The sequence below is a fragment of the Danio rerio genome, chromosome 20 (genome assembly GCF_049306965.1).
Source record: "Danio rerio strain Tuebingen ecotype United States chromosome 20, GRCz12tu, whole genome shotgun sequence".
Classification (NCBI taxonomy): Eukaryota; Metazoa; Chordata; class Actinopteri; order Cypriniformes; family Danionidae; genus Danio; species Danio rerio.
Genome location: NC_133195.1, coordinates 14856216 through 14880304, shown reverse-complemented (window position 1 = coordinate 14880304; position 24089 = coordinate 14856216). Strand labels below are relative to the sequence as shown.

The 24089-nt window shown below is 34.9% G+C and overlaps 2 protein-coding genes across 6 annotated transcripts in view; both read left to right on the top strand.

Moving 5' to 3' along the window:
- Positions 1 to 2396: 2396 nt before the first annotated feature.
- rsph3 (radial spoke head 3) lies at positions 2397 to 10465 on the top strand. Its single transcript, NM_001089395.2, is given in 9 exon segments — positions 2397 to 2601; positions 3015 to 3102; positions 3728 to 3875; positions 5345 to 5490; positions 5739 to 5942; positions 7491 to 7653; positions 7744 to 7830; positions 7954 to 8029; positions 9895 to 10465. Coding segments are annotated over 8 exon segments (1005 nt in total). The 5' UTR covers positions 2397 to 2488; the 3' UTR covers positions 8010 to 8029; positions 9895 to 10465.
- Positions 10466 to 17143: 6678 nt separating this feature from the next.
- Positions 17144 to 24089, top strand: part of ezrb (ezrin b) — a 58668-nt gene continuing 51722 nt past the window's right edge. Inside the window, exons 1-2 of one of the 5 annotated variants that reach the window (XM_073932779.1) lie at positions 17144 to 17184; positions 19117 to 19205. In XM_073932779.1, coding sequence (XP_073788880.1) covers positions 19194 to 19205 — 12 coding nt within the window. In that variant the 5' untranslated portion in view covers positions 17144 to 17184; positions 19117 to 19193. Of the gene's footprint in view, positions 17185 to 17382; positions 17809 to 19000; positions 19029 to 19116; positions 19206 to 24089 lie in introns of those variants that run through there. The other 4 variants (XM_073932781.1, XM_073932780.1, NM_001030285.2 and 1 more) reach the window with 4 other exon arrangements.

Here is a 24089-nt window from a genome sequence, read left to right as displayed (position 1 = left end):
AGTGTTCTAAAGCTGAACGCTTCTCCAACTGTCAAAGGCTGCCTCCAAAATCGTATACTTCCCTACAATATAGTAAGTTACACTTTGCTAGCCGAGTAGTATGTCTGAAATTACAGTATTTGAAAAACTGTATGTGAGAAATGCCCGGATGGCGTACTACTTCTAGCAAGATTATGAAGAGCACATCCAATTGATGCTATGCTAGGTATTGATACCTGATATCGACAGAGGTACATTGAAAACTTCATTCATACTACTCACATCCATACTATAAAGAATGTATTTTTCTTATGATCAGGCAGTAAATTCTAAGTCAAATGTAGTGACTACTCGTGTAGTGTGCGATTTTAGATGCAGCCAAAGCATTTAAGAAACGCTGAGCGCTTAGCACTGAGCATAAAATGCATGCTCATTGCCTGGTAATGCAGCTGGCGTTTTAAAAACATACCGCTTCCATTGACAACAACAGAAAAAAAATTTCAGCTGGCATTTCTCAAGCACAAAAATGCTTTGGTGGACATGGACCCTCGATCTAGATCACAGGTGTCAAACTCAGTTCCTGAAGGGCCGCAGCTCTAATTATATTAGTTCCAGCCCTGATTAAACACACCTGACCAAGCTAATTGAGTGCTTTAGGCTTGTTTAATACAGGTAAGTGTGTTGAAGCAGGGCTGGAACTAAACTCTGCAGAGCTCCAGCCCTCCAGGAATAGAGTTTGACACCCCTATTCTAGATGCTGAAATTGGGAACCCTCCTTCGACTTAAGCCAAAGGAGAGATAACGTATGAACCACACCAAACAAACCAGCTGGACTGACACACTCAGGTCTGAGTGTGTACTTAATCAAGTGACCAGAAGGTCATGTTCACTACACTTGTGTGAGCACTAAGAACTGATACCATTAATCGGTTACAAATGCACCCCTTCGGTTCACGGTTATCCGATTATTTTATATTATTCCCTTTTTAAAGCACATGTGCAGGCTCTAAAATATATATTTTCCTTTACAGCCGTACGCCGGAGATCCGGCACGGTGCCGGAATAATTTAAGCCCTGTCTACTGATGAAAAAAAGGCACCTATGTCCTCAATGGCCTGATGAGAGTAAGTAATCTAACTAAAGTAAAGTAAAATTACATTTTTGGGTGAATCTCTTTAATGTTTTATCAATAAGGACTGATGTGAAAAGTGTGTGCATTATCCGGCTGAAGAAGTCCACTTTCACCAGGCAACACTGATTTTGGGTGTACCTGATCTGCAACAATGTCTATATTTAGGTGTCCCATGTTAAAAGGATAGTCCACCCAAATATGAAAATATACTCATTATTTACTCACCCTCAGGTGGTTTTAATCCTTTGAATGACCGGTCATAATGTTTTGACTAATCAGTATTTCTATTTTTGTGCTCCACACTTGGCAGATAATTTTACTTAGTTAATTTATTTAAAAAAATAAATATTTAATATTATTTTTCTGATAAAGAAATTACATCTTGATTTAAGATTTGTACATATATTTGTACTTGAAATACAATAAAATAGTAAAAAAAAAAAAAAAAAAAAAAAAGCATTTGTGCAATGTGAATGAATGAATTAACTATTTAAACAGCGCATGCATGTTAAAAAGTGATAGGTGAGTGAAAGAAACTCTGGGTTTACTGAAGAAAACTAACTAACCAGGTTAGTTTCATAGAGTAAGATACCATGGTGACTGACTATGAGTTACCTCCTTATTAGAAACGTGCTGGACTTATACCTTACTTTTTGATATACCTCCCATTATGAAACAGAAAATCCAGAGTTTCCATCATTTCAGGGTTAACATATTATTTATATATTATATATAATTATTATAATTATTTATATATTATATATTAGCTTTATTTAGTAAATGCATCCATCCTTTCTCTAACGTTTTAACATTTATGAAATATTGCCAAACATATTAATAACCGTGAATTAAATTATTAAAAGTGTTGCATAACGTTACCTCTGTGTATTTTGGAACAAAGTGCTGTCATGCCTCAGCGTAGTGAATGTTTTTTTTTTTTTTTTCAGTTTACACAATTACTGACATTTGAATAGATAATAAAAGTTAAGTACCGTTATAGCAAGCTTTAAATTGAGTTAAATGCTCTGGAAAACAAAAACAAAAATCTGACCACATGGGATGTCCATTAAAATGAGTGCAAGGTAGTTCCGAAAAGGTTAACTGTGTCCCCTTATTAGTTATTCAGACAGTGCGCTCAATTATTAATAATTAATTTGAATATTTATTAAGCAGATTATAAGCATTTACACTAGTTAACGTTAGCCACTTTATTAGACATGCAACTTATGGCCGGAAGTAAACAAAGCAGGCTGCGGTTGCTGGATACAGTTGCCATGGTAACAGTATCAACAACTGCAGGAACCGTAGTCTCTCTCAACAGTTAAAAGGCTGAAGGTTTTACTCTCAAGACACATTTTGACACCAGAAACAAAGGAAATGGCATCTAATTTACAGGCACAACACGAAACGCAGAGCGGGGTTTACACGTTTTCCAGCCGTCCGCGTGCAGTTCCCAACCGCCCCAAATACAGACAGGCTGATCCGTCACTGTGAGTCTCACACCACATCTCACTTCAGCTTAACGTTACATGTTGCCGATTTAAATAGTCTAAATATATTACAGGCAACTCATAGGTGCATACAAATGCTTTCAAATCATAATTTGTCGGGATTTTTTACCTCAATTTAACGTACTGTAGTAATAATAACTGCAAAAGTAATGTGGTCTTATTTGGACTATAACGTTAATAGAAAATCATGAAAATGATTTTGAACGTGACTGAATTATTATTATTGCGAATCAGCGACGAGCTTAATGGCAGTTTTCACATCTTTTGTATTAAAGTGCTACATTAATAAATACATGTCACATTTGTTTGAAGGAGCACAGTAATATAAATGAGATTTTTTTTACAATGTATTTATTGTTTCTATAATGTACTTTGTCCTCACAATGATGCAGAAATGAAGAGCAGAGCAGTTATGGAAACATCATGTATGACCGACGTGTTGTCAGAGGAAATACATATGCTCAACATATCATTCCCATTGTGAGTATTAATGAACAGATAATAGACGTCCCTCTTATACTATTAAACACAGATACATAGTCCAAAAGTGAGCTTTTGTGTCCCTGAAGAAAATTTAAAGGGGTAGTTCTTCCAAAAAAAAGTGATTTCTGTCATAGTTTAACTAGTTTAAAACCTGTTTGACTTTCTTCTGTTAAACACAAAATAAGATATTTTGAATAAAGGTGAAAACCTGTTAGCATTGACTTCCATATCATCTTACGGAGTCAATGATTACAGGTTTTCAGCTTTCTTTAAAATATCTTCTTTTAAACACATTAAGGTTAATAATGAGAAAAAGGGGTGACAAAATGCTGAGTATACTGTATTTAAATTTTTCGGTGAAATGTCCCTTTACATAAAAAGGTTTCCTTGTTCTTTTTATTTTATTAGTAATTTTCCCCCTAAAGAACCCTTATTCACAATAAAGAACCTTAAGCTGAATAAAAAAACATGGAATGTGAAACATTCTTCCTGAAACCACTGACGCCAATACATTATTAGTGCAGAGAATAAAACAAAGATGAAAAAGCTCATTATTTTTACTAACCATAACACAACACATGCTTACATACAGTCGACTATTAAAAATACATTTGTTTAACAGACATCTCAACCGGACCCAGTGGAGTTCTTCAGACAGCAGCAGCAGGAGGCCAGAAGAAGAGCAATGTCCCGAAGACGGCTGAAGGAGCAGTTTAATTCAAAAACACCAGACCCACTAGAGGGCAGAAAGAACATAGACGTGCAAACAGGTACTCTAGGCTGCATCTAAAATCACACACATTCTCTTCAATTGCTGCATTTTTTTTTTGTGACTGCTAAAATTGTGCTTTAGCTGTGTATAATCTGGACATACTACATTTGTCATGTTGGCATTCTCACATGACCTACCTACAGTCACAAAAACAATGTAGTATTAAATCCAAGTAAACAAAATTTAGTTTAACAAATGCAGGAATTCAGAAGCACACTACAAAATTAGATTAATTGGGAATAAAAAATAAGTTGAATTTAACAAAGAACAACGAAACATTAGAATTAAATAAAACCCAACAGAAATGTGACACCATCATCAATTGGATGGATTCAGATTAGCCGGCCCGGATTTTTTCATTAAATTATCAGCTCATTGTAAACTTGCTGCATTTAAGATTGTTGATTGTCAATGATATTCACTGCCTGATTGAGGCAAAAATTAAAGTCCACATGAAATAAGAATTTAAAATGCTTCTTTTGCTAGAAAATGTTGTTAGTCTTGAGGTGAATAATTAATTCAGTGCAAGTTATTCCACTTAAATAAACTGTTTGTTTTGGTAGTCCATAATAATATTCTGACCATATGCTTCCACTCTGGAATGGCATTCCTTATCTGATGTCTGTTTGAAAGATTGGGTGAAATATGCTTTGCCACGCCCCTCCAACCATATGTTTGCTGCAAGTGAAAGATGAGAGGAAGAGTACATTTGGAAATACGTCATCGTTCTGAAATAAAAGTCTGCAGCAATTAACGGTTCATGCAGACTTTAAAATGGGTCACACTGAATGAGTTGCTGTATGTCATTCAAATAGAACTACATTTTGAAACCTCACAGAAAAAAGCTGAAACCACATGGGCTTGTGAGTCTTGTGACACTTAGGAATCTAGCATCCTAGGTTTGTCCTCACTTTTATTTATAACATATTGACGTCACTGGCTTTGTAATCTAAGTGTGAGTACTGTCATCTCTTGTTTACATGTTTATTATATATATTATGTTGTATATTGTTTATAGACGATCCCTCCCATTTATTATTTTTTTGGTTATTTCATTATTATTATTATTATTATCATTATTGTATTGTTTTTTGCATCAATGTTAAAATATCTTATAAATGTTAAACTAAATATTATAAATAATTGGTCACACACCAGACAAGAAGCACTGCATGTGCCATGCCATATAAACAATTATTTTAACATGGCATTTTCGATGGATGTACATGCAGTGCTTTGCATCTGTCCATGACAATGCTTAGATCTAAACGTCTTTTCGTCTCATTTTTTGGGTGGTAGAACAACTAAATAAATGCTTTGATATTTATTTTTTTTGTTTTGATTTTTAGTGTTACACTGACAGTATTTCACTATTCGTGCCATTAAAGGGGCCTCATAAAAATGTAAGATACAACAGCAAACTTTCACTGTAAAATTTTTCACTGGCTCTTACTGATGTCTATTTAGAGTTGTATCTGGAAGAGCTCAGCGATCGTATAGAGGAGGTCAGCGTGGAATGCCAAACAGACTTCTTTCTGGACAAACCGGCAACTCCACTCTTTATCCCAGCCAAAAGTGGACGAGATGTGGCCACACAGATAGAAGAGGGAGAGGTGCGCAATACACAGAAAACAAAATTCACTCATATGGCATGATGTGTAATTTTCAGTTTTATCATTTTTGTGTGTGTGTATATTTGCATCAAGCTTTGTCTTGTTACACACAGTGTGGATTATTTTTCTAATTATTTAAAAGCCTGTTTTCAGGTATGCCTTCCTTTATACAATTTGAGTCATGCAGATAATGAATTCTAAATGAAATGTTATAGCATTACACTTGCATTTGTTGGTCTTGTGTGCAGCTGTTTGACTTTGACCTGGAGGTGAAGCCCATGCTGCAGGTGTTGGTGGGGAAGACGATCGAGCAGGCACTGCTGGAGGTGATGGAGGAGGAGGAGCTGGACAGTCTGAGGGCGCAGAAGAAGGCATTCAAGGAGATTCGAGACGCTGAGCTGGTGGAGGTGCAGAGGCTTGAAGAGAGGGAACGGCGCCTCCGTGTGGAGAAGGTGAGAATGACAATCTATTTATTAATTTTTTTTTTTTTACTAATGATAAATTCAAGTACAAATATATGGACTTAATCAAGTAGCAAAAGCAAGTCCATGTTAAAGTTTCTGAGTGCAGCCGAAGACAATCAAGGTGATGCTGTAGTATTAATGGGCTGCACTGCAATTATTTTTCAGCACTTCCAGTGAAAGGATGATTTTGGACTTTCATAAGGTTCGGTTTACAGCATTGGTAATTTAATTTAATGTATATGTATTTATTTAAATAAACTGAAGCAGTCATTTAGATGTTCAATCATGAAAAGAGGCACTTGTTAGTCCTAAAGTCACACTTTCTGGGTGCAAATGATTTGCAAACAACAAATGGTACTAATATCCACTTACATATGTTGTAATAAAAATGTTAATATTCATGCCTGATCGCTGACAGTCAGACAGTGAATAATCTTTAATTAATTGTTCCATTATTGGTGTCTGGGATGTAGCAGAGACTGTAGTGTACGTCATGATTTTGTATAATTGTATAATTTATTATATATAATACATGTGTGTAATGCCTGCTTGTTATCAAACTATTTTATAACTGTAACAAGAGGCAATTCAATCATAACTTAACGTTAAAACAGTTATCATAACATTATTTATTAATATGTGGATCATTTAGGATTCTCAGAAGCTACAGTATAGAAATTAAAAATGTAAAACAGGAAATGCGTTGGGGCCGTTGTTTTTGTTTATATCCATCAAAATGGTCTATAGATAATATATAATACAATATAGCCTATGTTTAAACATTAATTTATGATTGAATTGCCTTTTGTTACAGTTATTAAACTGTATGATAACAAGCAGGAAATATTCATGGGCCAGTGACATGACCACATTAAAAGGGTCTTTAAGTGATACAGAATCATACATAGAAACCAAAGTCTTTTGTTACATAAATATTTAAATCTATATATAATTTGTATCATCCACACATATATTTTATATCTAAATATACATAAAAATGTTTTCAAATATAGGCATGCATGTGTGTATTTACATATACACAGTACACACACTTAAATTATTCATTTCTGCCCAGCACTAGTTTTTTTGTGGTTGTTTTCAGATCTAGTAGTGAGCATTAATGTGAACAATCATCGTTAATTGCCTTTTCGTTTTTTCAGTACACTTTAAAAAGTTTATTCGTATAAACATCTTTTTAACAGTTAAAATATTATTGTGTTTGCAAAATAAAAAAAACGGTTTAAACAATAATATAATAATAATTAAAATACTAATGAAATAAAATAATTATAAAGAAAATATTTAGTTAAAGAAAAAAATAAAGTATTTGGGAAAAATAATGAATTAAAAGGAAAACTATCTAAGCTTTAATACACAATAAAAAAATTGAAAAAGTCTAAAATGGAATAAATATTTAAATAAAATATATGACCAATATAACTTATAGAAGTTATGAAATAACAAATATAAATGATTATGTTTAAATACAAATCTGACTAATAATTCTTCTTGTTTTTGTATGTTTCCTCAATGCAGGAGAACCGAATAAAGCAGCAGAAGGCAATGTTGGAGAAAGAAAAGGAAACAGCAGATAAAATCGCTGCGAGGGCATTTGCTCAGCAGTATTTGTCTGACTTGTTGCCTTCGGTCTACTCCAGTCTGAGGGATTGTGGCTACTTCTATGACCCTGTGCAGAGAGGCAAGTTTCCAAACTCATTTCTTTAAAAAAAATGAACAAATTTTATGTCAGTCTAGTCTAGTGAATAAGAGTTCATTACCTCTGCTTCAGATATAGAGACCGGATTCCTCCCTTGGCTGATGGAAGAAGTCGGCAATACTTTAGAAAAGAGATACGTAGCAAGAATGGTGCTTGACAGTGAGTGATGCTTTTCAAACTTCAAGTTACATTGAAATAGTTCTTTAAAAAGTACAAACACACTGATACATATTTAAAATATATGAACATATTTTTAACAGTATTTGAATTGTACTTCCACAGTGCTCATTCAAGATGTCACTAACCAAAGATCTGAAGCCTTTCACATGAAAGAATAAACAGTGGTTTCCCATTACAGGTAAACAGGATCACTTTAATTATTAAAATAGGCAGGAAATCAAAAATGTACAATGTTTATTTTACTACCCTATTAGTCTAGAGGTGAATAATTAATCCATGCAAGTTAATCTATTGAAATAAATGGCTTGCTTAAGTCATATTGAATTTGAGCACAAAAACAAAACCCCAATCACTATTTAATATTTCATTTTAGTTGGAAATATGTCGTCATACTGAGATAAATCTGCCGCAAATTCAGGTTCAGCCAGACTTTAATAAATTATGCTGTTAACTATGCTTCCATTCAATGATGTGAATTAGATGTATGTGAAGTCTGTTGTTGAAATTTTCCCTTTTATTCGGGCGATGTTTTTTTTCAGCAGCAGGGGATTATGTTTCTTTTAATAATAATTATAACAATAATAAAAATAATAATAATAATAATAACAATATTAATAATAATAACAACAACAACAACAACTAAAAAGTTAAATACCTAAGCTAAAAACAGCAGACAAAGGTTGTTTCTCAATTTGTGTTTTTGTCTGTACTTGCGTTCTTGTGTCCTCATGAAATGTCATCAACTGTCGCCAAAGTACTACTGTTCCAATTCAAAGTTCACATTTTGCCAAGTACAGAGACAATTCCTGACATGTACTTGCTCTGCTCCTTTTACCATATCAATAGGTGATTTGTGCAAACTTGCGAAACACAGATATCCCAGAATGCAGTGCAGACCAACCAAAGAAAGCTAATGGCGGAGGAGAAAACCCGCACAGTTTTCAAAATACTCCACTGTTGTGTTACAAAATAACGTTTTAGAAGTTTTTCAGGGGAGAATGTAGTTGTTTGTTACCAGGTCTATTATTTTGGCAGTGTTATTTTGTTACATTTTATAATTGTCTTGAATTATGTTACAGTGTTGTAGGATGTTTGTCTTTACCAAATTGCCTAACGTTATATTTATTTCTTATTGTTTACGTCTTGTGCTTTGTACTTGTATAAAATCCATTGTAGTTTTTTTAAATCTAATAATCGAAGACACAAGTCTCTGTATAATAACACATTTAACTTTACATTTATATGAATTTGTTTACATTTTCTTAATCCCAAAATATAGATATTTAATATCAATATAATATTAATTATAAGGCTGTGCTTTATATAATTTAATCATTTTATTGTAAATGTACAGTGAAACTGGTGAATCCATGGAGAGGTATTGACGTTATAAAGTACACTGCTGTTTAATTTGAAAAAGTATCCGTGTTCTCGCGTCCTCTGTAGTTCAATCTTCCAAGTCTGAACTCAGCTTTGAGAAAGTCTTTGTTTGTTTGTTTTTATTTCATTTGGACATTGTTTTAAAATTATTGTTTAGTTTTGTTAACAGAATATATATTTATTTCACAAACAAATTTGCAGCATTTGAGAAATAACATAAGGATGCTTGTTCATTCCTAAATTGATCATAAAATTGCAAAAAAAAAATAAAAATAATACATTTTATCTTGAGATCAGTATCAGCCAGATCAGCCTTTTATTAATTTAAACTGCAGTTTATAGGGGTTCATAACCTACTAAGTTCAATTCAATTCATCTTTATTTCTATGGATGTAGATTGTGTCAAAGCAGCTAGAAGTTCTAATAAACTGAAATTGCGTCAGTTCAGTTTTCAGAGTTAAGTTCAGGGTAGTTTAAGTCACAGAAGAAGTTGTAGTTCATTTTAAATCACTGTAGTTTATGTCACCGAAGATCCTGTTTGTAAGTGTACAAACTCTTCTCTCATAACAATTATTAGGTGAATAATACATAGAAATGCTTATATATATTTCAAGTAATGTTTTTGAGTTGATGCCTTAACCCTTTTTGTCTTTTTTATTTCAGGCCATACAACAGAAACAGAAGAAAGCATCAGGAAATGTTCATTTATATTATTATGAATATACAATTCATATAGTATTTTAATAATAACGTTCTGGAAAAAAGCGGCACTTCAAAAACAATACTGTGGGAGGCGCTGCAGTGCAGAGTTTGAAAACATTGTCCATCATCAGTCACATTATTTCAGTAAAATCAGGTGGACGCTGTATGGAAAACGTACTTTTAACTTTAAATAATATATGAGGTATGTCAAAGTGTAAATGAAGTATTTTATATATATATATATATATATATATATATATATATATATATATATATATATATATATATATATATATATATATATATATATATATATATATGTGTGTGTGTGTGTGTGTGTGTGTGTGTGTGTGTGTGTGTGTGTGTGTGTGTGTGTGTGTATCGGTAATATAAATGTATCCTCCCTCCAAACGTGCTTTATCTGTCCTCAAAACAGTACTGTACAACTATAAATATATGGCATTTGTTCTTATTACGACTTTATAAACTTTATATGATAGTTTCTAATAATAAACAGCGTTTTAGTGAGGTATTGCCGCCTACATTACCTGTCTCGATCCCTTTTACCAACCACCATGACGTGGACTGTTGGACAGTTCCGCTCCAGCTTCATTCACCTCGCCTTTATAAGGCTCTATTTTAATCCCGCTCTTCCATTGGTCGGCTCTCACCTCCGGCCACGCCCGCTAGGTACTCGAGAGTTTCACTTCCTCCGGTGGTGGCGCAGCAGCTCTAGTGGCAACACAAACAGAAACGGATGTGTTGATGTTAATATGTAGTTAAGGAAAGACCTCACTTTCTTATTCAGAGCTCAGTGGACGTAAATATCTGAATGACCTAATGGTTATCGCACGAGGTTTCATTACAAAATAAACACGGCATAAAAACTGGATGTACTGTACTCGAAGAGCTTATGGACAAAAGCTTCATAAATAATAGTTTCTATAGGTCTCACGTGCTCATAAGCAATTATTACGTTTAATAATTCAACAGTTTGCGGTAGTCGTCTGAATTAAAGTTCTGACAAAGGCTTTCATGTTGTTTTCATTCGTGAAGTTAGCCAGCACATGTACAGTAATGACTGCAATAATGAGTCTGTTTATGGAAATCACTGATCAAATGACATTTTTATAACATAACTAACAGGTTTATTTAGCAATTTATGTAAAGTGTGTTCATGACTATACTATTAAAAGTGGGGACAGTTACAACACTTTTTGCATTTCCCTAAGTTTCTCTGTTTTCTGTTTTTGGAAATTTTAATATAATAAACCCACATCTTTTAAAACCCACCCATGTTTACATATGATATATGCACAATTTAGCCATTAACTGCCTGCTAGACCAAACGATTAATCATATTTTGACTGATTGTATTTTATTGAGTGAACCTAACTAAGAGTAACTAACTAAACCTGATATAGCCACCATCTGATTGAAGTATGTTATTCCAAAAGATCCACTAGTTGTCACTAACTCAATCAACAGCTTTCGTCACAACATTGCATTGAAGTCAAAAACAAGGATATCACTCTTGACATGTGAACTGTTTTTAGTTATAATAAGAAAGGTAAGCATTTTTTGACATATTACTCTTTTAGAGCCCTAACTTTACAAAGTTATATTACTTGGTGGCATGAAAAATATTTAGTTTGTTGGTAATATTTTTTTCAAAAACATGCTCAACCAAGTGGTTGATTTGTGACTTTATGGTAAATATAGAAAAGCAAAAGTAATGTTTTTATATCATTAATTTCTGCAGTCATAATGGACTGTTTGCTAAAAAATATGACTTATAATATAAAAGACAAAGTCAAATGTAGCAACTGAGCACGAGCAGGGGGACAGTTGAAACCATAGGCACGGTTGCAACCATAGGCACGGTTGCAACATTAATTAAAATGTATCCTGATCCTTTCTCTGTAGTTTTTTTTAGATAACACATGAAACGAGAGTAAATTTGTGCTTAAACTGAGTGTAGAAATACAAAACTCTCTGTGTTGATTTTTGTTTAGTTGCTGTTCAATTTCACAATGTTTAATTTATAAAGCTGAATCTTATCTGTATTGTTATAATCACACACTCACACACATACCCAACTTGTAAACAGGATGAAGCTGTGTAGATTAAAACTGTCTAATAAGTACTCCCCTTTAAAAAGAACAGAAGATCTGCATTTTACCCAAAAGGCACATTTATTACAATTTACCTAAAGCATAAAATTCCAAAAGGCGAAGCAGTAGCGCATAAGGTATAATGCTGTCGCCTCACAGCAAGAAGGTTGCTGGTTCGAGCCTCGGCTAGGTCAGTTGGCATTTCTGTGAGGAGTTTGCATGTTCTCCACGCGTTTACGTGCGGGTTTCCTTCATGTACTCCGGTTTCCCACACAGTCCAAAGATATGCGGTACAGGTGAACTGGGTAGGCTAAATTGTTTGTAGTGTGTATGGATGTTTCCCAGAAATGGGTTGCAGCTGGTAGGGCATCTGCTGCATAAAACATATGCTGGATAAGTTGGCGGTTCATTCCACTGTGGTGACCCCCAGTTATTAAAGGGACTAGGCCGAAAAGAAAATTAATGAATGAATAAAATTCCAAAAGTTTAGAATTCTGACTTCTTATAATGCATTGTTTTTCCCAGAAATGGGTTGTGGCTGGAAGGGCATCTGCTGCGTAAAAACGTGCTGGATAAGTTGGCGGTTCATTCTGCTGTGGCGACCCCGGATTAATAAAGGGACTAATCCGACAAGAAAATGAATGAATGTACATTTTTACAGCAGTTTATTTCAGTGGATGTTTTCATCCTGAACATAAAAAGGGTAGTAAATTTGCCCAGAGTGTATCGTTGAGTAAAAAAAAAAAATCCAAGCATTTTCTCAAAATATGTCAAAATAGAATTTGTCACCAACAATCATTCTGTTAGCTAAACCGGAAAAGGTTATTGCCAAATAAAGACTCAAAATCCCCCCAGAAAACATCCTCGACAGTACATAAGGGTTAAGATGTGTTTTAATCCCCAAATTTTCCTGTGTAAGAGATGGATCTCACAATATCACTTGCTGAAAAAGGTTTAGATGCTGGAAATTCTACAGAACATGGATTATTATTATTATTATTATTATTATTATTTTAAGGAAGAGCAGTATCTTTTCAGATGAATGCATATGACGAAGCAAAAAAAAAGTTATAGATCATACAGGTAACTGCAGCATTGAAGAGATAAAATTGGTCATTATTTACTCATCATTTTACATAGTTTTTTTTTTGTTATGTTAAACAAAAAAGAAGATATTTTGAAAACGGTTGAAAACTTGAAACCATTCCATATTTTTTTTTTTTTTTTTGTTTTCTACTAGAAATCAATGGTTGGGATTTTAAGCTTTCTTCTGAATATCTTCTTTTGGGTTCAATAGAATTAAAAACTCATAAAGCTTTGGAACCATTTGAGGGTGAGTAAATAATGAGTTGATTTAATTTTTGGGAGAAGTATCCCTTAAAGAACCAAAGATTTACAAACATTTTCAAGGGGTATTTAAATAATTTTTGCATTTTTTTTCTTTTTGTCTTGTGATTTTTTTGCAAACATATTTTATGTAAAATATCTTACTCTGCAAAGTACTAAATAAAAAAAAAAAAACATTTTGTGTGATCTCTCATTAAATTATTTACATTTTCACCAATTCTTCAATCAGTTCACACACAAAAACAATATATATATATATATATATATATATTTTTTTTATAGAGTTTTTCCCCTCTACTAATCTGTACAGGGTGTTTCCACTAGTTTTGCATTTGGCTACGGTCAGTGTCACTTCTGGTAACATGAGACGATACCTGTATTCTACCGAAGTTGTAAAAGCACACTGATATAGTACATTTGTTGTGTTTGGCCAAACACCTAAAGTGCTCCATAATCATGTGAGGGGTCTCTCCACACCACCACCAGTGTGCAGCATCCACTTGGACAACCAGTGGGCACCGCTCACCACACACCAGCTATTGGTGGAAAGACAGTGATGCAGCCAAATCGAGAGGGTGCTCGGTACACCAACCCCACCCCTAACCCTACCCCCAGTGACATCACTCGTAGAAGAAGTGCAAAAAAGGTGGAGCTCAAGCTTAAGCTCCCCCTCTCTGGAGCTCACCTCTCCTCAAATGGCTCTGCAGCGAGCACCACTTGGCCAAATCGGTGTATGGTGATGATTATCAGGCCATTATGAGTAAGGGTTGATGGGGGAATTTGGCCAGGATACTAGGGTTACACCTCTACAATTTATGAAAAGTGCTATGGGATTTTAATGATCATAGAAAATCAGGACCTTGGTTTAACTTGGTTTTAATCGGGAAGTTGGTGAGGTAAGTGTTTGCAAACAATTTATATAGGCTGAATTTAAACTAACTTTACTATATTTAATGCCTCATATATAATCCAATGCCTCAGGAATGACACATCAATACATGTCATTGTATAAAAGTCCCTGAACAGTCTCAAGAGTATGGATTTCAAGTTGGACACGGCTGTAGAAGTTCCTTAACCAGCAGGACCAGTATCTGCTGCTTTGCAAAGAGGAACAGGCTGACCTCAAAAGTCCAACAATCCATTTTTGTGAAAAAGACCAAAATAATAAAATCCAAATATTAAAACAAATAATCACTTCAGCCAGTGTTTAAGTAAGATAAATAGCATTTAAAGGAGCTTTACTGGATTTCCTTATCTGACTTTGTTCTTTTGAAGCAAAAACACTTTGAGTTGTTTTATTACATGGTAATTTAAAGTGTAACCCGGAGTTAATCTTGGTTAATGAATGTTACAGTTGTATTGCAGCAAGCTTTTGTATTATTTTATATCAGTTTAGAGTGTGATTGTTATGTTATAAACTCTATGCAAATATATTTGGGAAAAGTCTCTTCATCGATTGGCTTTAATTGTTACTGCCATGCCTCCAATACTGAAAGGATGTTTCTGATTGGAGCGCAGGGAGGGTGAAGGAGAGATGGGGGAATAACTTTGACAGCACTGTCACTTTAGACTTTACCTCATAGACTTTACATAAAAAAGGTAGTTAGAGTGTAATCAGATAATCACTTCGAAAGTGTGTTTGCCCTTTTTTTGTTCTTAGTTTAAATATTATTAGTGAGTTTTGTTTATTTTGATACATTGATAACATAATGTTTATGTTATAAGTGCACAGACTCTGTTGGCAATGTTGATGTTCAAACAAAAGTCTGTTAATTCAGTTTGATAGAGGCCAAAGGCTGGTTTATACTTCTGCTTCGAGTGATCAGCATGACCCACTGGGCATGCCTAGGTGGAGCGTAGTGGTGCATTTATACTTCTGCAGGCTGTTTGTGTTGCTCTACAAAAACTCTTCCGAAACACTAGCTGGCAGTATGTTTTTTTTTATTCCTCTGTTTCGAGTTTCTTTGCAAGTTTAAAAAAATAATAAATTATGAACGCTACAACTCGTTCATTCAGAGGCGGACCGGCAGCAATGCAACATTAATCATAAGGTGAACACAAAACAAAACTTTCCATCTGGGGCTCCTTCACAGGACTCAACACCTGTAAACACTCGCTCCAACAAGTTCAGGTGGCTCTCAGTCCCGCCCACATCGGGATCGTCATCACTACCAACCAGACCAATTACAGAGCATGTGCTACGCATTGTTGCGACATGTAGTTACATTTTGCTATGCATTGTTGTGACGTGTAGTTACATTTTTTGAGAGGTGTGCATCAGCGTCAGGCTATATTCGAGGCTATATGTCAAACTGCTTGTTAACGCAAAAATTTAAGTGACTTTAAACGTGGCATGGTTGTTGGTGCTAGACGGGCTGGCCTGAGTATTTCAGAAACTGCTGATCTACTAGGATTTTCAAGCACATCAATCCCTAGGGTTAACAAAGAATGGTCCAAAAAAGAGAAAATATTCAGTAAGCGGCAGTTCTGTGGGCGCAAATGCCTTGTTGATGCCAAAGGTCAGACGAGAATGGCCCGACTGGTTCCACCTGATACCTTTAGAAAACACAACAGTAACTCAAAAAACCCCTCGCTACAATCGAGGTATGCAGAAGAGCATTTCTGAACGCACAACTCTTCCAACGTTGAAGCAATGCTATAGCAGCAGAAAACCACTTCTGTCAGCTAAAAAGAGGAAACCGAATCTACAATTCACACAGGCTCACCAAAACTGGACAATAGAAGATTGGAAAAGCATTGCCTGGTCTGATGAGTCTTACTTTGCTGCAACATTCGGATGGTACTGATTTTGAACTTGAATTTGACATCAACAACATGAAAGCATGGATCCTTCCTGCCTTTTATCAACAGTTCAGGCTGCTGGTAGTGTAACGGTGTGGCGATGTTTTCTTGACACATTTTGGGCTTATTAGAACCAACTGAGCACCGTGTCAACTCCACAGCCCACTCGAGTATTGTTGCTGACCATGTCCATCCCTTTATGACCACAGTGTACCCATCCTCCGATGGCTACTTTCAGTAGGATAATGCTCCATGTCATAAAGCGTGAATCGTCTCAGACTGGTTTCTTGAACATGAAAACAAGTTTACTGTATTCAAATGACCTCCACAGTCACCAGATCTCAATCCAATGCTATCATGTTAAAATCTCTGATGATTATTTCCAGCACCTTGTTGAATCTATGATGGATTAAGGCGGTTCTGAAGGCAAAAGGAGACCAACCTGGTACTATGTGTACCTAATAAAGAGGCCAGTGAGTGTATATAAATATTTTGATGTGTATATTTACATTTATGTACATAAAATGCTGTTAATAAATGAGAATTTTAAGAAAACACTTTCATGTAAAGGACCTGTTTTTAAATAAAAAACAAACAAACAAACAAACAAAACATTTTCCCACAGTAAAGAAGTCTTTATTAATGTTCTCAATTACAAACAGGGAAAAGTCTTTCCAAAGCAAATTAGGATAATTGCATAGTCAGAATAAATTAACTAGAGACTCTTGAGTTTCTTACAAAAGAAACCATATGTATCAATATCTTTTTTTGTATTAATACGTATTTACTGTATGTACAATGGTGCATAATTCTAAATGAAACTTATTGTGTCCTAATCGTAATTAAGTACCTATTAGGATTCAGACATATATTTTCAATAAAGAAAACCATATTGACAGAGTAGCCCACTATTATGACGTAAACAGCAGACGCAAACGTAGACTTTTGAACACCTACCACTTGATATATTTCTCAATGCTGCAGCCAGGTACGTTTCAAATGCTCGAGTTGCTCCTAAAGGCTGCAAATTATTGTGTCATTAAAATCATTTTCAAGCAAACTTTAGCCCTTTAGCCTCGGTGAAGTGAAGGCACTTGAGCAGGCGCATTTTGCTGATGGTATCCGGCGTTGTGGGCGTCGCGGCGCAGCAGCGCGTCTCAAACAGGAACTGGAGCCGCTTTTTTTCAGTCGGTCTGTCTGTCATTCGGCAGAGCGCACAAAGGTGAGCGCACCGTCAGCCATATTATCGCCGCCGGACTCCGCGCTCACTTCCTCGGAAGGGAGGGGAATTTTTCGGCCGAAGCTGTGCTGAACTGACTTGCCGGCTCTGGTAAGATACTCCCCGATCGATTATCGCTTGGGTCAAAGACCGCAAAACAGTTTGCGCGTCTACGGTTCAGGCGGTCGTCTTTGTGCTGACGCCGCCCAGTTCACGGAGAAATCTCTACCAACAGGTGCAGCTCTGATTAACGCAGTGGGATAGCATGTACCTTGCCACGAGACAGGCCCTTTTACAAACACAGAGACGCTATCAGACGCGGGATAGAGCTTTGTCTATTTTGAGGATGAACAGCGTGGTCGTGCACGCTACCATGTGGACAGCATTGTCAATGTAAATTTGTGTTTTAGCCTATGATATAGGCTTGTGAATCGAGAAGCTCGTGGGTCGTTATGCTAAATTCGGCTCCGTGACAGTGAAACGAGTGTTTCTCTGTCGGGGCACCGAAAACCGCAGTGTGTTTCCTGCACTTTTCGACAGGGACGTAACGGCGTCATAAGTCAATCGTCAGCAAAACAGTTTAGTATGAATCCCGAACGAATGACTCTTATGAGCCAGTTATTGGATCCAAAACATCAATACAGTTCAGTTCTCAAGTAAACGATTCTTATGAATCGGATCTTTTTTAGTGAATCGAAATAATTTTAACCGGTTCTTTTTATTAAGTCGTTACCACTCATCTGTCTATTATGGCTAATTATTGATCTCTTTTCTCGTAGTAGTATCATTGCTTTTGTTGTATATACCTAATCAAGCATGAGAATCGGAGCCAATCGTTCAAGCTGGTCAGTTTGTGCACCCATTAGATATAATAATAATAATATTTTTTATAATAATCATAATACTATAGTTTTGTTGTTATTGTAATTACAGTATTAGTTAGTAGTTTTGTATTATAGTTATCTTATTGATCATGAATCGTTACGTAAAGCGCGAGTTGTGGAGTGAATCTCGAACAAACGACTCTTACGAACCGGATCTTTCAGTGCATCAAAGCACGCACGAATCAGTAGGAGGTGTTTCAATTTCTGTCATTTCATTTGCTGTAGGACTCGAAATCAAACAAAACTTATAGAACTGTGCTATAATGTTAAATTAACTCAAATGACAACTCAAGTGACTGACAAGTGATGAGGTTAAACTCAAAACGTAAACATCTAATTATAGAAGTATTATGTATTTATTTAGTAAAATATGCTAATGTCGATACTTCAGTTACCTTAAATCATTTTTTTTCTTTCATATTGAGTAATATAGTTGAGCAAACTTTATTTGTTCTCATGACCAAAAACTCGCCTCATGTAACGTTACCATTATTGATTACCTTGTCTATGATCAGCTCCCGCTATGTATATTACTATTAATTATAATAACCGAATATTTGACATTCCCCGTGCAGGCTCGATCTTTGGGGAACAGAGACTGGAGCAAATATTTGCAGAATGGGGTGGGGACTTTAAATTCAAAGGCGGTGTTACCTCTGTTTGGGTGAGGCATTGACAATCTCGAGTTCCAGCTTTTTTTTAATCGTGATTCATGCGGCTGTTCATGGAGTGCGTCAGGGTTTATTCTCGCCGATCTTTAAATGACAGGCAGGCTGCTCTTGAGTCATTCTTAGTTTCTCCTCTTTCTGTTTCACAGGGAGGATCCGTGGAGAGAAAAACTGACTTTATTCTGACGCTTTGACGAGAGGAATCGGCATCTACATCAAAATCAAAATGCCTAAACCAGTAAGTATTAATTTTTATTGAGAGTATGTTTATTATTAAACCGTAAAGACGGACCAGTCTGGATGTTTGCCTTGTTTTCAACTTCTGGTTAGTGTTTTAAAGTTTTCTGAAGGATTTGTTGTCTGATTGGAGACATGTTTTGGTTTATTAATGTTGACTTCAATTCTGTGGAAGCAGTGAAACCATCTGGGAAGTTCTAATGGCTTTGGAATTGTTATAATGGAAGTTGTTGGTTGTAATGTCAGTCCTGTTGGTCTCTGATATTTTTTGCCTTCTGTTGGTAGCATGTTAAAATCAATAAATCTTAATGAAATATGTCCCCAAACACACAAGTAACTATTAATATATACTGTTTTAATGATTACAATGTGGTGGTTTGTAATGATATCATTGTTATATGTTGTATGTGGGATTGGGAACAAGGTTAAAAGTTTTTTTTTTTTAATCAGGCTTTATTTTGATGTAATTAATGTTTGGTCAAACTTTATTCATTTAACAGTTAGTTCCTAAAAATATTTGTGTAAATATTGGACACATCTGGATTTTTTTTTCTTTCTCTGATTGGCATCACATTGACCATTTCAAAGATGGCAGACACATCAAGGCCATAACAAACATTTTTTTGTTATATCCAGATGTTAAACACCACAAATAAAATCCTCTGTGATTGTTTCTGTTGTTTTAAAGCAGGTTTATTTGTTTAAAGAACAAATATCTGGTTGTTATGTCAAACTTCGTCTAATCTAATAGTTACAGTTTCCAGAAACATGTCTAACATTGTCAGTTTTGCGTTTGTCTAGTAGTTTTGCTCGCAAGTTACTTCTTGGAGACACAAAAATGCTAGTTTCAAAGTCATTTATTAGGCTTTGGCTTCATTTTTAATTGCTTTTAGCCACGTTTAACAAATCTGTAATACTAAGAATGTGTGACTTATGTATAGGTCTGGGTCGATAAATTATGTTGAATAGAATCGTGATAAAATTTATGTCAATAACAATGATAAGCTCTGGACTTTTTTTTTTTTTACTCTATATTGATCTAAGAGCCAACCACACCGCAGAAATGGGAATCTAGAAGTAAGTTGAAATTAGAGATGTACTGAATTTTCGGCCACAAAATGTTATGCCATTTAATGGACCCTCTCATTTTTGTGGCTTCAGTCAATAGCCCCTTTCACACATACAGACCTTTCCGGAAAATTGCCGGCAATTTTCCGGAAAGGTCTGTATGTGTGAACAGGTCCTTTTTGAAAATACCGGTAAATTCGTTCTGGCTATTTCCCGGAAAGAGAAGTTGTAACATTACCGGCAATTTGCCGTAATGCTGCGCTGTGTGAATGCATAAGGAAGATTCCCGTAATAAGCGCGTGCACGTCTAGAACGTGCTGACGTGAGACGTCTGCTTTAGCCAATCACAACAGTCAGACGCATTTACGTCCGCGCGGTTTGTGAGGATAAAAGCCTTTGAATATTTTTCCAGACACATTTAGCTGCTAGAAGTCAGTCAGATCACGTTTATATGTTCTTCTTAATGCCAACTGTGTAAATAATCATCGATGAGATGCTTATGATAAGCCGTTGTTTGTTTACCTTCAAGCTTTGCGTGCGCCTATGAGCGCCTGCACACGCACATATTATGAACATCTCGACATGCTAAAGTGGTCCTGCGAAAGTTTTTCACAATATTGATCATCCACAGAGTTTGTAATGTAGTCAAATGTTTACAAATACAAGCACAGCCGTTTAAAGCTCATTTGTGGTTAATGATGTCAGAATTTACCGGTATTTTGGAATAGATGTGTGAATGCTCTTTTCCGGAAAATTTCCGTAACGTCCTCGCCTGTGTGAACAGCGCTTTTTTGAATATACTGGTAAAGTCGTTCCGGAAATTTTCCAGAAATTTACCGGTATCACTGTGTGAAAGGGGCTATTGTCCTTTTAAATCTGTAAGCATTAACAACTGATATTGAAATCTATATCATTATTGTTCAATATCAGGGTATCCACGGGGTCTTAAAATGTTTCATCTCAAAAGCTGAGTTTTAGGCCTCAAAATCTTAAAGCTACTGAAATATTGTGTTGCCAGTCTTAAATACTTTTTAACAGGTCAACAACTTTTCTTTGTTCATGTATAGCTGCCCAATCTGGCCATCAACCAACAATCCATCTTAATAAAACTTTTATTCATTAATTTTCTTTTCGGCTATGTCCCTGTATTAATCTTGGGTCCTCTGGATAATCTCTGGATAAAATTTATGATATTACTATATTTTATATTATATATATAATTATATTTATTGTAATGTTTTAATTACTTTCCTTACAGTAACTTTTGTTTAACATTCTCCATTTATTTACTGCTGAGGATACAGACCTATATTTTTTATTCAATAAATCTTTGTTATTGTATTATCAAATGTATTAAATTATAATCATTTTTGATAGGGCAAGTGAAAATCTTTTCCAACCGGGATATTCGAAAAAATCTTAGCATTTAGCCCTGTATTAAGCTTACATTTAATTCATAATGCTAATAAACCTACAGAAACTCTGAATATAAAAAAAAAATTATTAAGATTGTTTTTTTGCCATATCGCCCAGCCCTACTTATGCGGTAATGTATTTATTTGAGTATTTGGAGTACTGAATACTATCTGTGTTTGCTGTTTTTAAAAAAACCCAGATGCAGACTGAATCATGTGTTGTCATTTTGTTTGAGATGGTAATGTTTATGAGGAAGAGTATACGGAGGAAATGACATGTTGTTTTCCTCTGGGCTTCACATTCATCATTGGCACTTTTTGTGTTCAATACAGTGACTTGTTCTTGGTGCCATGGTCAGTTTAGCTGAAAGTGGATGATTTGGGTTCAGAGAGTATATTTTCAGCATCTGCTATTTGATATAGTAATTGAGTATCTAAATTTTGGGTTAATATAGCCAGGTTTCTTTGATTTTGATGCCACTAAGAGTAGTAAGTGATTCTTGTGTGCACATTTGAGTCTTAATGTTTTTTACTCCAGCTTTTATGTTTCAGGTCAGGTGTGTCTATAATCAGCACTTTCAACAGCCGAGGGTGTTTCCTCTTCAATCTTTATCAATTATTTAGTTGAACAAATAATAACTAGACAATGCTTGTTACGCCCTTTGGTGATGTAGCACAAAAAAGCTCATTGTGCTGTAATCAATTCTCATGCATGGTCCGGCTTTAGCTCCAACCAGCTCAACCAAATGCTAACACACAAACATCCAAGATGGAACTTTAGAAAGGTTTGGAGGAAAATTCAGGACAAGCAGAAACATTACTGCATTTTTGTTTCATGCTTATAGAAGGCAAGATTTCATTATATATTTTTATATATATATATATATATATATATATATATATATATATATATATATATATATATATATATATATATATATATATATATATATATATATATATATATAGTTTGGCTGTAATTAAAAACATTATCTACACATTTTAATTCTGCCATGCACTGTAATGTGAATCTTATTAGGTCTCTTAAGAAATTATTATTTTGCAAAAAGGTTGCTAGTTTGAGCCCTGGCTGGGTCAGTTGGCATTTTTGTGTGAAGTTTGCATATTCTCTTCATGTTTGCATGGGTTTCTTACAGGTGCTCCGGTTTTCCCAACAAGTCAAAATACATGTGCTTGGTGAATTAAGTTAGCTAAATGTGTGAATGTCCTGGTCCTCCAGGTTGGGGGTTGAGCGTTGGGCTAACAACCTATCTTGTAAAAATTAGATGTTACGAAACACCAGCATGGTGTGGCTCAATATCAACTTCAATATAAAACGGCCATGGGAGTAACTATGCATGTACATGTTTGTCCCATTTGCGTTTGAGATTTAAGCTGCCACAATATGTCAAACATGAAATATTGTCATCTTTATATTAATGTGTTTTGGGTTAAACTAAGGCTAGACATATGCCCTAGACATATCATAAGAATTGCCATGATGATTGCACAAATGCTAATGTCCTTGTGAATCCCCAAATTACAAGCTAAACTCTGCACCAAAAAGGTTTCTGGTGGTCTAGATTGGAAATGCAATATGCACAATATAGCAGCATTTTTTATGACACTATAACAATAATGAATATTTTTACAGTACTGTGACTGTTAGGGTAGGGGTAGACCTTTAAAAAAATACTTTTTATTCGGTAATTTAATAGATAACGTAAATAATACTCAGTACAACTACTGTGTTTACGTTACTGTGACTTGGGGTGGGGCTAGATGTAGATAAAGTACAATTAATGGGAAATTTAATAAATAATAGACTGTAAAACCCAACAGTCAGCTTTATCAAATTAAATGAGTGTAGTTAACGCAAAATTAACTGAAAGGTAATTTTACTCATTTGGAAAGAGTTTTGAACTCGGTGTTGAAGGTAATGAGTTACATTAATGTAAATACCTCATTACTTCAACTTAAATGGGTAAGTTAACACTACTCATTTAGATTAGTTTTTTTTTAACTCTGATGGTTGGTAGAATTTGTTTTCCTTAAATGGTTTAAGTTACCATAACTTATTTTGTTTTACAGTAGAACGCAGTAGTACACAGAAAATAAGAACAGCACTTAAATGTAGTAAAAATTAAACCGAAAGCATGCACTTCATTTAAATAATCGTATCACATTTTAGAGTTATGATTGCGACAAGCGTTTAATGTTTTTCTCTCATAGTGAACTCATGTTCTGCATGAGAATAAATGTTTAACAGTGTCAATAGGCAACTCTAACCTATATAATGCAAGAGGGAATCTGAAACTGACAAATGTCTGAATTTACCAGTAGAAAAATCTAATAATGGTCTAATAATGTTGTCAATGACAGATTGCAAGCATGTGTTTCAA